Source organism: Somniosus microcephalus, chromosome 21 (genome assembly GCF_052327205.1).
Source record: "Somniosus microcephalus isolate GS21.2 chromosome 21, FLI_Smic_1.0, whole genome shotgun sequence".
In the NCBI taxonomy this organism is placed as follows: Eukaryota; Metazoa; Chordata; class Chondrichthyes; order Squaliformes; family Somniosidae; genus Somniosus; species Somniosus microcephalus.
In genome coordinates this window covers 12,541,301-12,556,072 of record NC_141007.1, presented here as the reverse complement: position 1 = coordinate 12,556,072, position 14,772 = coordinate 12,541,301, and the positions used below count along the sequence as shown (strand labels likewise).

The following is a 14,772-nucleotide window of genomic DNA, read 5'->3' as shown; positions in this document are numbered from 1 at the left end:
TAGGCGGGTGGTCACAACTTTCCATCCAGTAACAGCTTGGAAGGGGTGCAGTGCAGATTCACCAGAATGATACCGGGCCTTAGAGGGTTGAATTATGAGGACAGGTCACATAAACTTGACTTGTATTCTTCTGAGTTTAGAAGATCAAGGGTTGATATGATCGAAGTGTTTAAAATGTAAAAATGATTTGATAGAATCGATACAGAGAAACCATTTCCTCTGGTGGGGGAGAGTCCAGGACAAGGGGGCATAATCTTAAAATTAGAGCTAGGCCGTTCAGGAGTGAAATCAGGAAACACTTCTTCACACAAAGGATAGTGGAAATTTGGAGCTCTCCCCCAAAAGACTGGATGCTGGGGGTCAACTGAAGCTTTCAAGACTGAGCTTGATAGATTTTTGTTAGGCAAGGGTATCCAGGGGTATGGAGCAAAGGCGAGAAAATGGAGTTGAGATACAGATCAGCCATAATCTAACTGAATGGCGGAACAGGCCCTAGGGCCTGAATGGCCTACTCCTTTTCCTATGTTCCTTACATGCACTCATAAAATTGGCCCTATAAAGTCTTCCCATTGGCTCCACATGAGCTCCAGATGAATACCTGATTAGGAGCAGGATTGAGGTTTGTAAGTACAGACAGAGACGATCCGATGCTGTGTGGAACATGAGGGTTTCAAAGCAGTTGGAATCATGGAAATGGCATGGAAAGTATTAGGACAGAAGTAGGCAATTTAGCCCCTCGAGTCTGTTCCGCCATTCAATTATTTCGCTACACACAACTAGTGTCGAGGCTGGATCACCAGGAGCACATCTCAGGAAACTGTGCACCTGCAGCCCCTGTTTTACTTCCCATTACATTTACCGGATGGCAGGTCAGCGGAGGTCATTGAGCAATTTCCCAACATGCTCTCCTAGAACAGATCAGGGACATGTGAGGGTAATGTTATGAGAGGCAACTGTCAGCATGGAGCCTCGCTGCGTGTGTGTGCGAATCGGTGAAAGGGCTGTGACATGGCAGGGTAAACGCACTACTAGTGAGGAGCCTCGACCGTGGACTGGTCATAGTGGGCAAGTGTGGGCAGCACACCTGCATGTTCCTTACAAGGCTACAGACCAAGTGCTGGAAAATGGGATCAGAACAGACAGGGCCTGATGGCCGGCGCAGACACGATGGGCCAAAGGGCCTCTTTCTGTGCTGTATAACTCTATGACTCTTACATGCCCAGCTGCTGGACAAGGCCCCTTGTCAATACTGCATTCATAAAACTGACCCAACAGCCTCAGTCCTCAGCACATGCTCACTGCTAATGTAGGTCTGCACCGGCTGTGGGGCCTCATGAAATTAAACCTCATAGGAACACAGGAACAGGAGGAGGCCATTCAGCCCCTCGAGCCTGTTCCGCCATTCAATTACATCATGGCTGATCTGCGACCAAACTCCATTTATCCGCCTTGGTTCTGTAACCCTTAATACCCTTACCCAACAAAAATCCATCAATCTCGGTCTTGAATTTTTCAATTGACCCCCCCAACATCAACAGCTTTTTGGGAGAAAGAGTTCCAGATTTCCACTACCCTTTGTGTGACGAAGTGCTTTCTGACATCATCCCTGAACGGCCTGGCTCTGATTTTAAGATTATGACCCCTTGTTCTGGACTCCTCCACCAGATCAAATAGTTTCTCTCTATCTACCCTCTCAAATCCTTTAATCATCTTAAACATTCACTTAGTTCACCCCTCAACCTTCTATACTGAGTCACTACAAGCCAAGTCACTGCAACCTGCCCTCATAATTTAACCCTTTTAGCCCCGGTATCATTCTGGTGAATCCGCGCTGCTCCCCCTCCAAGGACAATCTATCCTTCCTGAGGTGCGGGGCCCAGAACTGAACGCAGTGTCCAGATGGGGTCTGACCAGAGCTTTATATAACTGTACCATAACTTCCACCCCTTTGTATTCCAGCCCCCGAGAGATAAAGTCTAACATTCCATTAGCCGTTTAAATTATAATTTGTACCTGCCCATAATGCAGGATGTACGGTTAGATAGCTATTACTTTTTGGGAGGCACAGAACTCTCCCGCAGATTAAATGGGTGTGGTAGTATCTATGATAGAGTGGATTGTGCATAGTCTGTGCAAGGAGTGGGATTCATGGAGCGATTTTTTTTTCGTTTCATGCCCTCTGGTGTTCCTGCATTCTGAGGGCTATGTGCTTGTGTTCTTGTGTTAAGTTGTTCTCAGGCATTTACCCTTTACCTGTCGATCATTTCCTCAGGGGACAGGAGGATGAGCAGAGAGGCTGGACGGTGTCCTTGCACACTGGTGAGGAATGGAGAGACATGGCAGGCTGTGACTTTGTCATGGATCTCATTGCTGAAATCGAAGAGCTTGGCTTTTTCCCAGCACAGTCGTCTACCTCCGTCATCCATCCGGGAGTGAACGGGAATACTTATGTATCGCATCCAGGCTCCGAAGATTTCTATCAGTGAGTAACTCAAACGCTATTGGTTCAAACCTCACTGCAGAAAAACTCACCTTCATGTTCAGTGCCCATTGGAGCCAGTCAGCTACCTGGAGAAAGTATTTGATAGGCACAGGTGGACATGGGACAGGCTGGATGGACCAATTAGTTTTTTTCTGTCTGACATTTACATATATTCGTATATGGGAGGGGAGATTTCCTTTGTCTGTAGTGACATTTACAATGATTGCATTTACAATGTCACTACCCATATCAGATGAAGTGAAGTCCAGACTTAAAGGGAACATTGTCCATGTTGTTTCTCCCAAGTGCATCACTTCACACGTATCCGCATTAAACTGCATTTGCCATGTGTCTGACCATTTCACCAGCCTATGTCCGCCTGAAGTTTGCTACTATCCTGCTATTTACTATGTTGCCAAGTTTTGTATCATCCGCAAACTTCAGAATTCTACTCTGTAACAAATTTATTTTATTATATAATTTTTATATATATAACATTATATCGTATTAAGGTATTTTACCCTCCTTAGTCATTTGGTGAGAATCTCTCTCCTTTAAGGGAAGTGGCCCGAGTAATCCCAGTTTTGTCAATCATAAATTTTATTCGTCATTTCTTTTTCAAATCCTTTTTTATTTATCTTATACTTTAACAATTGTCCTACACAATTTTAGATAGTCAATTAAATGTGGTGACTTGGTTCTTACTGAACTCAGAATTACAGTCTATAAAGTAATACTGACAAGCCCGTGACAATGAGTAAGTTTTCGGTTGTTGCTCTGCCCCTCTCTTTCACTCTGCTCCTCTCTTATACGTTGCGTCCCACTGCTGAGCTCCCCTCCTTCTCCCTCTCACCCGAGCTCCTCTCTCCCCTACATTGCTTTGCATCTCTTTATTTTTCTTCCCTGGACTTGTGCTCCCCGAGCTCCGCTTCTCCCTTCTGCCTCGCACTTCCCTCGACCACGTAACCCATCAGTCGCCTGCTTTTCCGCGCCGCCACCGACCCACGTGACCTCGTCAGCTGTCGCTCGATCACATCACACACCATTCACTACAACTCCCTATGCCCAAGTCCAGGTCATTTGTATATAATAAGGAAAGCAATGGTCCTAATACAAACTCCTGGGGGGACCCACTGCATACTTCTCTCCAATCAGAAGAAACATCCGATCACTACTCTCTGCCTCCTATCCCTTAGCCAATTACGTACCCAAGTTACCACCGTCGCTTTAATACCATGTGCTTCTATTTTCTGAATAAGTCTGTTACGTGGTAACCTATCAAATGCCTTTTGAACATACATATATACATCTACTGCACTACCTTCATCAACCCTCTCTGCTACTCATCAAAGAACTCAATTAGGTTAGTCAGATGACATGATTTGCCTTTAAGAAATCTGTGCTGGCTGTCCCTTATTAATCCATGCTTCTACAAGTGAGAATTAATTTTGTCCTCGACTTTGTCCCACCACTTACGTTAGGCTGATTGGCCCGTAGTTACCAGGTTTATCCCTCTCCCCTTTTTTGAACAGGGGTGTAACATTAGCAATCCTCCAGTCCTCTGGCACCACTCCTATATCCAAGGAGGATTGAAAGATTGTGGTCAGAGCTTCTGCTATCTCCACCCTAGCTTCCCTCAGCAACCTAGGATGCATCCCATCTAGACCAGGCGACTTGCTAACTTTGAGTGATGCCAACCTATTTAGCATCTCCTTTCTATCTATTTCTATCCTATCCAGTATCTCTACTCCCCACTCCTCCGCTGAAACATTAGCATTGTCCTCTTCGTTTGTGAAGACAGATGCAAAGTACTCATTCAGTACCTCAGTCATGCCCTCTGCCACCACAAGAAGATTTCCTATTTTGTCCATAATCAGCCCCACCCTTCCTTTAACTATCTTTTTACTTTTTATATGTTTATAAAAGGCTTTGGTGTTCCTTTTTATGTTACAGGCTAATCTTTTCTCACGCTCTCTTTGCCCTTCTTGTATCCTTTTTCAATTTCCCCCTGCACGCTCTGTAGTCTGCCTGATTTTCTATTGTATTCTGTAACTGACAATTGTCATAAACCTCCCTTTTCTGTTTTATTTTAACCTCTATTTCCTTTGTCATCCAGGGAGCTCTAGCTTTGGATGCCCCATCTTTTCTCCAGATGCGAATATGCTTGGTTTGAACCCGAACTATCCCTGCCTTGAAGGCCTGCCATTGCTCATTTATTGCTCATCTAGTCTTGGATGAGATGCAGACTTCTCCAGCTAAACAGTGGGAAGGCTGAAGCCATCGACTCCATCCCTCGCTCTGGCCACTGTCTCAGGCTGTTCGCAATCTCAGTGTCCTATTCGACTCTGAGCTGAATTTCCGACCCCATATCCTCTCCATCTCAAAGATCGCCTACTTCCACCTCCATAACATCACGCGTCTCCACCCATGCCTCAGTCCATCTGCTGCTGAAACCTTCATCCATGCTTTTTTTCACCTCCAGACATGACTGTTCCAATGCTCTCCTGGCCGACCTCCCATCTTTCATCTTTTGTAGACATCAGCCCACTCAGAACTCTGCTGCCTGTACCTTACCATGCTCATCCAATCCTCCTATCTTTGCTGACCTACATTTCCAAGGTTCTCAATGCTGCTCACATCAGGGACCCTGCTGGGAAGCACATGCGCTCTTGTGTGTATGTTGCGTGAGGACAGAATTGTGCTTGGCAATGATGAAGATTCTGATGGTTCTCACTAACGCAAGGAAGAATTTCCACCTGGATGAGGCACTGGAGAGCCAGGGCAAGATTTTCAGCTGGAGTTCCCCTGGCCATTGGGTCATGAGGAACTCCTACCCTGGTGGGATTCCTATAAAGGGGAACTTCCCAGCCTCAGCATCGTCAGAAAAAGAGCGAAGAAAATTCTGCCATACTTTGAGCACTGCCTGCTGTGTGGAGCACTGTCTGCTGTGTGGAGCACTGTCTGCTGTGTGGAGCACTATCTGCTGTGTTGAGCACTGTCTGCTGTGTTGAGCACTATCTGTTGTGTTGAGCACTGTCTGCTGTGTTTCTCTAGGTCATTACCTGACAGTTGTGAAGGAATCATCCCACCAGCGCCCAACATCCAGGCACCTCCTCTGCCTCCAACATTCTTATCCCAGGATAGGTCACAGGCTGATCTGCATACATATGGTGGTAAGTAAACCAGAGACACAGATCTGTCAGGATGACAGCTCTGCTTGAAAACAAACAAATAATCTCATTGTAACCGGCTGCAATCTCGCCCTCTGTCCAGTGTGATGCCTTCAGCAGTCGGGGGGCAGATTTTATGAGTGCACACCCAGCATAGAGCCTCACCCCCTCCCACCCCAGGTGTTATGGATCAGGGTATCGGGGCCGTACCTTCCACAGGTTACCATCCATTCATTTTATTCAATTATAGATTGAAAATTGGAGCAGGTGGGTGAAAATTCCTGATACACATTCCCAACATGCAAAGCTTTGCAACAGGAATGTGTATTGATAAAATTTATCATCATGTGTTTAACCAGCAGTCTGTTAAAACCAGCAGTCAGTATTTAACCAGCAGGCAGTGTTTAACCAATAGTCAATGTTTAACCAGTAGTCAGCGTTTAACCAGCAGGCAGTGTTTAACCAGTAGTCAATGTTTAACCAGAAGTCAATGTTTAACCAGAAGTCAATGTTTAACCAGAAGTCAGTGTTAAAACCAGTAGTCAGTGTTTAACCAGCAGTCAGTGTTTAGTCAGCAGTCAGTGTTTAACCAGCAGTCAGTGTTTAGTCAGCAGTCAGTGTTTAACCAGCAGTCAGTGCTTAGTCAGCAGTCAGTGTTTAACCAGCAGTCAGTGTTTAGTCAGCAGTCAGTGTTTAGTCAGCAGTCAGTGTTTAACCAGCAGTCAGTGTTTATTTAGTCAGCAGTCAGTGTTTAACCAGCAGTCAGTGTTTAGTCAGCAGTCAGTATTTAACCAGCAGTCAGTGTTTATTTAGTCAGCAGTCAGTGTTTAACCAGCAGTCAGTGTTTAGTCAGCAGTCAGTGTTTAGTCGGTAGTCAGTGTTTAGTCGGTAGTCAGTGTTTAGTCAGTAGTCAGTGTTTAACCAGCAGTCAGTGTTTAGTCAGCAGTCAGTGTTTAGTCAGCAGTCAGTGTTTAGTCAGCAGTCAGTGTTTAGTCGGCAGTCAGTGTTTAGTCAGCAGTCAGTGTTTAACCAGCAGTCAGTGTTTAGTCAGTAGTCAGTGTTTAGTCAGCAGTCAGTGTTTAACCAGCAGTCAGTGTTTAGTCAGCAGTCAGTGTTTAACCAGCAGTCAGTGTTTAGTCAGTAGTCAGTGTTTAGTCAGCAGTCAGTGTTTAACCAGCAGTCAGTGTTTAGTCAGTAGTCAGTGTTTAACCAGCAGTCAGTGTTTAGTCAGTAGTCAGTGTTTAACCAGCAGTCAGTGTTTAACCAGCAGTCAGTGTTTAGTTAGCAGTCAGTGTTTAGTCAGCAGTCAGTGTTTAACCAGCAGTCAGTGTTTAGTCAGCAGTCAGTGTTTAACCAGCAGTCAGTGTTTAGTCAGCAGTTAGTGTTTAGTCAGCAGTCAGTGTTTAACCAGCAGTCAGTGTTTAGTCAGCAGTCAGTGTTTAGTCAGCAGTCAGTGTTTAACCAGCAGTCAGTGTTTAGTCAGCAGTCAGTGTTTAACCAGCAGTCAGTGTTTAGTCAGCAGTCAGTGTTTAGTCAGCAGTCAGTGTTTAACCAGCAGTCAGTGTTTAGTCAGCAGTCAGTGTTTAACCAGCAGTCAGTGTTTAACCAGCAGTCAGTGTTTAGTCAGTAGTCAGTGTTTAGTCAGCAGTCAGTGTTTAACCAGCAGTCAGTGTTTAGTTAGCAGTCACTGTTTAACCAGCAGTCAGTGTTTAGTCAGTAGTCAGTGTTTAACCAGCAGTCAGTGTTTAACCAGCAGTCAGTGTTTAGTCAGCAGTCAGTGTTTAACCAGCAGTCAGTGTTTAGTCAGCAGTCTGTGTTTAACCAGCAGTCAGTGTTTAGTCAGCAGTCAGTGTTTCGTCAGCAGTCAGTGTTTAACCAGCAGTCAGTGTTTAGTCAGTAGTCAGTGTTTCGTCAGCAGTCAGTGTTTAACCAGCAGTCAGTGTTTAGTCAGTAGTCAGTGTTTAGTCAGTAGTCAGTGTTTAGTCAGCAGTCAGTGTTTATTTAGTCAGCAGTCAGTGTTTATTTAATCAGCAGTCAGTGTTTAGTCAGCAGTTAGTGGGAGGAGTTGTGGGTGTGGGAGATGTGGATGTGGCTGTGGGAGGTGTTGATCTGGATGTGGAAGGTGTTGATCTGGATGTGGGAGGTGTTGATGTGGATCTGGGAGGTGTGGACGTGGCTGAGTGTGTTCTGGTCGTGGATGTGGAGTTTGTGGACGTGGATGTGGAGTTTGTGGACGGGGATGTGGGAGTGGTGGACGTGGATGTGGGAGTTGTGGGCGTGGATGTGGGAGCTATGGATGTGGGAGTTGTGGATGTAGATCTGGATGTGGGAGATGTGGATGTGGATGTAGGGGTTCTGTTGGTGGATGTGGGAGTTGTGGACGTGGATGTGGGAGGAGATGTAGATGTGGATGTGGGAGATGTGGATGTGGGAAATAATGTGGACCTAGATGTGGGAGGAGATGTGGATCTGGATGTGGGAGTTGTGGATCTGGAAGTGTCGGGGTGGTCGTTGGAGTGTCTGGCCTCTTTCCCCAAGGCACCCTAGCAATGTCAAAACCTGAAAAGCTTGTTGAACTGTGTAATCAGTGACATTTTCCCCAGAAGGAATAACAGCTGAGTGTAAGAGCATTACAACCTTTTTAAAGCTAATACTACCTACGATGAGCCATGCCCACTCTTTACCAACCTTTTGTTACCATCTCGCCTCCAACCTCACCATCTCCCTCAGCCTTTCCTGTCTGTCTGCTTATTATCTGCAGAGGTTCCTCTACTGCAGATTCAGTTGGTTTGATTTGAACCTGGTTTCTCCTGGACGGACAGTTAAAATTGCCCGTGAGACTTACCTGCAAGGCTCCGTTCTCTACTCCTTAGCAGGCGGGAAGAACACCTGCTTCAAACCGGCAGGGTCCTCTTTTAAATATGTAGATCTGACTCCGATTACGTCATTGAGGCCTGATTGCTTTTTTAACCAGAGGCCTGCGCGGAGAGGCCGTTGTGGATTTTCCGCCAGGCCAATCTAGTGGGAAGAGGAGGCGGGGCCAGAAGAGGCCCAAAAAAGTAAGTGGTTTTACTTTTTTTAGGTCTCCCCTTCCCCGAGCTTCCCCCCTCCTCTGATTGCAAGGCCCTCCAAAACCACCTCCCAGCAACTGAACCTGACTGCCTTTGGTGTGAGACAGGCTTGGCCTATACAGATAAGTCATAGGGGGAGAAAATCGTTTGCTTTGTGCCACCCGTTAGCGCCCGGGTGCAGCGCCGCCAACGCCTCCTGCAACATTCAGCAGGAGGTTAGCAGTGGCGATAACCGTTAGCGCCCCGCGGCACTGGCAGTGACGTCATCGCCGTGCACAGCGCATCGCTCACGCCCCGGCCGCGATCTTCGGTAGCGCCCCCTGACTTACCGCCAGACGCTATGTCCGACAGGGTCAGGGGGGCCTACCTGCGGCCGGGGCGACGCTAATTAAAGGCGAGGTGCCGGGCGGCCATTTTTGTTGCTGGCCACCTGCTAGCACATGCCTCCATTGCCGTCCCCGGCCTCCTGAGCACCCACCCCCGCAGAGTGCCGGCGGCGCTCCATGAGCCCGGCACTTCTCTTAAGTGCTGGGCTCTTTTGCCAACACTCCAATCCCCGGTGGCCCAACTGGGCCCCAGGTCGCGCTGCGCAAGGCCCCTCCCCTCCCTCTTGAGGCGCTACCGGTGAATTTTGGCCGCGGGGCTGCTACTTTTTTCGGGGTGCCAAAGGGGGCACAATTCAATTTTTCCCCCATAGAGTCATACGGCACAGAAGGAGGCCATTCGGCCCATCGAGTCCGTGCCAGCTCTCTGTAGAGCAATCCAGTCAGTCCCATTCCCCCACTCTATCCCTGTAGCCCAGCAAGTTTATTTCCCTCAAGTGCCTATCCAGTCTCCCCTTGAAAACATTGAGGGGGAAAATGTGGGTTGCGCCCCCTTTGGGGCGCTAACTTCGCCGGGGCGCTACTCCCGAAAAAATTAGCGCCCCTGTGCCCGAAATTCACTGGTAGCACCCCAAGAGGGAGGTGGGCGCTACTGGAAGCGCTCCCCCTCCCTCTTGGGGCGCTGCAAGTGAATATCATGGCGATACGTGCCACAGCGCCGCGGTTCTGCAGGCCTTCTTCCCCTTATTAAAGGGGAAGGACCTAGCGCAGCGCGACCCGAGGCCCAGCCGGGCCACCAGGGATCAAGAGAAGTGCCGGGCTCACGGAGGTTAGCCGGCACCCCGCGGGAGGGCTGCACAGGAAGCCGGGGACAGCAACGGGGGCAGGTTCTGGCAGGTGGCCAGCATCAAAAATGGCCGCCCGGCACCTCCCCTTTAATTTGCGCTGCCCCAGCCGCGGGTAGGCCCCCTTGCCCCCATCGGACATAGCGTCTGGTGGTAAGTCAGGGGGCGATACCGAAGATCGCAGCCGGGGCACTGCGCACGGTGATGACGTCATCACCAGAGGTGCAGCGCCGCAGGGCGCTAACAGTTATCGCCGCCGCTAACCTCCCGCTGAATTTCGCGGGAGGCGTTGGCAGCGCCGCGCCCAGGTGTAGTTGCTTTGCGCTAACGGGATGCGCAAATCAACCAAATTTTTCCCCGAGTGTCTCCGCTTCCACCACTTCCATCAGCAGCAAATTCCAGGACCTCACCACTCGCTGCATAAATAAGTTTTTCCTCACAGCCCCACTGTACCTCTTGCCCAAAACCTTAAATCTGTGTCCCCTAGTCCTTGTTCCATCAACTAGTGGGAACAGCCTTTCCCCATCTAGCCTATCCAAACCCATCATAATCTTGTACACCTCTATCAAATCACCCCTCAACCTCCTTTGGTCTAATGAAAACAAATCCAGCTTCTCCAACCTGTCCTTGTAGCTAAGATCCCCCATCCCCGGAACCATTCTGGTAAATCTCCTCTGCACCCTCTCAAGGGCCTTCACATCCTTCCTAAAGTGTGGTGATCAGAACTGGATGCAATACTCCAGTTGTGGCCTAACCAGCGCTTTATAAAGGTTCAGCATAACTTCTCTACTTTTGTACTCAATACCTCAATTTATGAAGCCCAAGATCCCATATGCTTTGCTAACTATTATGTCCGTGTATAATTGAGACACGGACTGCAGGAGTTGATTATAACAAGTCTTTACTGAATGGAGACAACCTGGAAACTGAAACTACAGAAGCCTGCTAGGGCCTTTTATACAGGGGTGGTCACTGCCGGTACTGCAGTCTGAGACCAGTTATTCCCTTAAAGGTACATACACAACAATTCCTCCCCTTTTAGATAAACAGTACATAACATTCATTTAACAACTAAATAATAACTAATTACAATTACAATTACAGTTGCTAGATACATTGGTTGAAGTTAAGCAATTATAAGTTCAGTCTTTGAGGTGGCTTCCTGATTCTGTCTGGATAACACCTCTTTGGGATATCAGGTTCTTCTGGCAAGGCTGAGTTGGGATCAATGTCGTTGTTTGGTTCGTCTGCTTCCAATATCACCGATTCTGCGGTAGATGCAATTGGTACTTCGGTTTCATTGCCAGGTGTATCAGATCGTGGTGTGGAGTTGACATTTTCCAGTGACTCTAGAATCTGGTCAGCATGGCGTCTTACAATGCTCTCCCCAATGTCCACGGTATACATTAGAGGTCCTTGCCGTGTACAGATCGTTCCTGGCTGCCATTTCTCTGTGCGGTAGTCCCGGGCCAAAACTGGTTGACCTATCTTAAAACTCCTGGTCGGCCTTTCATTCATATTCTGAAACTGCCTGTTCTCCACATCTCTTCTGACGTTTGGCTTAACCAAATCCAAGCGGCATCGTAGTCTTCGATTGAAGAACATCATGGCTGGAGTTTGGTTGGTAACCGCATGTGTTATACATGAAGTTATCCACCTTGTGTTGTAGGGGTATATCTTCATTACACATTGCCTTGATAGCCTTCTTGAATGTTTGAACAAATCTCTCGTCCAATCCATTAGTGGCTGGATGATATGGGGCAGATGTGTAATGCTTAACACCATTGTTCTTTAAGAACCTCTGGAACTCTTCAGACACAAACTGTGGTCCATTGTCAGAGCAAATCTGTTCAGGCAGCCCATTCCTGGTGAATATGGTTCGTAAGACTGTGGTAGTTTTTTCTGTGGTGGTTGAGGACATTTTTATTACCTCTGGCCACTTTGAATGTGCATCCACCGCAATTAAAAACATCGAGTCCATGAAGGGACCAGCAAAATCAATGTGCACCCTTTTCCATGGAGATGAGGGCCACTCCCATGGATGTAGAGGGGCTTGTGGTGGGGCGTTTTGGACCTTCTGGCATCCTGTACAGCTCTTGGTCATCTCTTCGATTTCTCTATCGATTCCCGGCCACCACACAAACGCTCTGGCTAAGTTCTTCATTTTTACCCCTCCCAGGTGACCCTCATGAAGCTCATTGAGCACTCTATCCTTCAATTTGGGTGGAATTACTACTCTGGATCCACACAGCAAGGTTCCTCTGCACACTGACAGCTGTTCTCTTCTCGGCGAGAATGCTGGCAGCAGTGGTTCGCCATGTGCTGGCCATCCCTTCATCGTTAAATCATAGACCCTGGAGAGTGTCGGATCATTTCGTGTTTCCTTTTCTATGTTTGCATTCGTCACAGGGAGACATTCGACTATAGTCGAGTGGAATAACTCCACTAGATCCACTGCCAGTTCTTCTTCCACCGTCGGCAACGGTAGGCGCGACAATCCATCAGCATTCCCATGCTGTTTAGTTCCTTTGTACTCGATGTCATATTGGTGAGCCCCTAGGGAAAGGGACCACCTCTGTAGCCGTTGTGCCGTCATTATCGGTACACCCTTCTGAGGGTTGAAAATGGAGACGAGAGGTTGATGATCAGTTAGTAGAGTAAATTTCTGACCGTGCAGGTAGTGATTGAACTTCTTCACCCCCCACACCAGGCTGAGGGCCTCTCTGTCAATCTGGGCGTAGTTACGCTCGGCTGAAGTTAACGAGCGTGACGCAAAAGCTATCGGCCTCTCTGAACCATCAAGGAATTTATGTGACAGTACCGCCCCAATGCCGTAGGGAGACGCATCACACGCCAGTCTTATCGGTAGTGATGGGTTGTAGTGAGCCAATACTTCTCTTGAAGTGATTAGGTCCTTACTCTTCTGAAAGGCATTCATCGCTCCATTTCCATGCTACTCCCGTTCGTAGTAGGGCGTTCAGTGGATGCAGAATTGTGGGCAAATTCGGCAAAAACTTATGGTAGTAATTCACCAATCCGAGGAATGACCTCAGTTGCGACACATCTTCAGGCGCTGGAGCCTTAACTACCGCTTCAATTTTGTCAGGGGACTTATGCAACCCCTCTTCATCAATCACGTGGTCACAATACGATATCTGTTTCTTAAAAAACTCGCACTTGGGGCGATTGGCTCGTAACCCATGTTCACGTAGTCTAGTGAGCACCTGCTCTAGGTTGGCAAGGTGTTCACTGTCATCTTCACCTGTCACTAGGATGTCGTCCAAGTAACACTAAGTCCCCGGAATCCCTTGCAGGACTTGTTCCATCGCTCTTTGCCATATCGCCGGAGCTGATGCTACTCCGAATACCAGTCGATTATACTGGTAAAGACCTTTGTGAGTGTTTATCGTGAGATACTTCCGAGAGGATTCTTCAACCTCCATCTGCAAATATGCTTGTGCTAGGTCAATTTTTGTAAAACGCTTCCCTCCAGATAGTGGGGCGAAGATATCTTCTATCCTTGGAAGAGGATATTGTACTGTGTGAAGGACTGGGTTCACCGTCACCTTGAAGTCCCCACAGATGCGAACCTTCCTTGGCTCCTCAGACTTATTGTTTAACGTTTTTTTCATGACAGGAACGATGGGTGTCGCCCACTCGCTCCAGTCTACCTTAGATAACACGCCTGCATTCTCCAGATTCTCCAGCTCTGCCTCGACGGCTGGGCGAATTGCATATGGTACCGGTCTTGCTTTGAAAAACTTGGGAATTGCATTCTCCTCTATTTTTATTGAGGCGGTTACGCCTTTAAGAGTGCCCAGTTCTTGTTGAAATACCTCTTTGGCGTCAGCTATGATTGTTGACAATCGTCCAGGAGTGACGTCGTCATCCTTTTTACCAGCCACCGTCAGTGCCTGAATGGAGTGCCAGTCTAAACTTATCTTTCTGATCCATTCACGTCCCAATAACGGTGGTCCACCATCTTGCAGAATGTAGAGATACAATTTCCGTATTTACTTGCCGTTGTATTCGACAGGCACCCATATTTTTCCTCTGGGGTATACTTTTTGCCCCGTATACGTCCTCAAGACAATGGATGTCTCTCTCAAGGGTATGTGTGAGAATAGCCGCTCGTAGTCTCATCGATTCATGACGGTTAGAGCTGATCCTGTATCCAATTCTATTTTGACTTGGGACCCTGCTATCATGAGGGTGACCCAAATGGTTCGGTGATCCTCGTTTGCGATTACGTTGTGAAGTTTGAGACAGCTTAGTCTCTTGTTCCCGGATTCACTATCGCTCATCTGGTCTTTGGAACTACTGTCCGTCATCTTTTGTACTTTCCTGTACAGTTCCTTAGTAGTCTTTTTGTTGTCGTTGGTCCTCTTCCCAGTCCTGCAAACTCGTGCAATGTGTCCCATCTTTCCGCATTGCCTGCATATTTTGTCCTCGGACCAGCAGTCCTTCTGGTCATGGTTTGTTCTGCCGCAGCGATAACATTTTGTAAATCCCCATGTCATTTCGTGGGTGCCGTATTCCTGTGGCTTTTGTTGCATTTCCGCAGCTCCCCTTGCTGCTGCTTCGTACGATACTGCCACGCTGAAAGCCTTATCTAGCGTCAGCTCTTTCTCTGAGAGTAACCTCTTCTGGGTTCCTTCACTCAGGAGTCCACAGACAAATTTGTCCCGTAAGGTATCTGCCAGTCCTGCTCCGAACTGGCAGTGCTTTGATAGCTTGCGTAGTTCCGTAAGGTAATCAGCATTGCTCTCATTTTTATGCTGATTTCTCCTGTGGAATTTAAATCTTTCTGCTATCAGCAGCGGTGTAGGATTTAGGTGTTCCTGTAGGATAGCAACAATTTTGTTAAAACTCTTCGCCTTC

The 14,772-nt window shown here is 47.7% G+C and overlaps 1 protein-coding gene across 1 annotated transcript in view; it reads left to right on the top strand.

The window, feature by feature from the left end:
* LOC147102608 (unconventional myosin-XVB-like) overlaps nt 1-14,772 on the top strand; it is a 326,297-nt gene that overhangs the window by 178,689 nt on the left and 132,836 nt on the right. The window contains exons 8-9 of the mRNA XM_085963249.1: nt 2,273-2,482; nt 5,537-5,655. Of these exons, the coding sequence (XP_085819375.1) occupies nt 2,273-2,482; nt 5,537-5,655 (329 nt within the window). The remainder of the gene's footprint in view (nt 1-2,272; nt 2,483-5,536; nt 5,656-14,772) is intronic.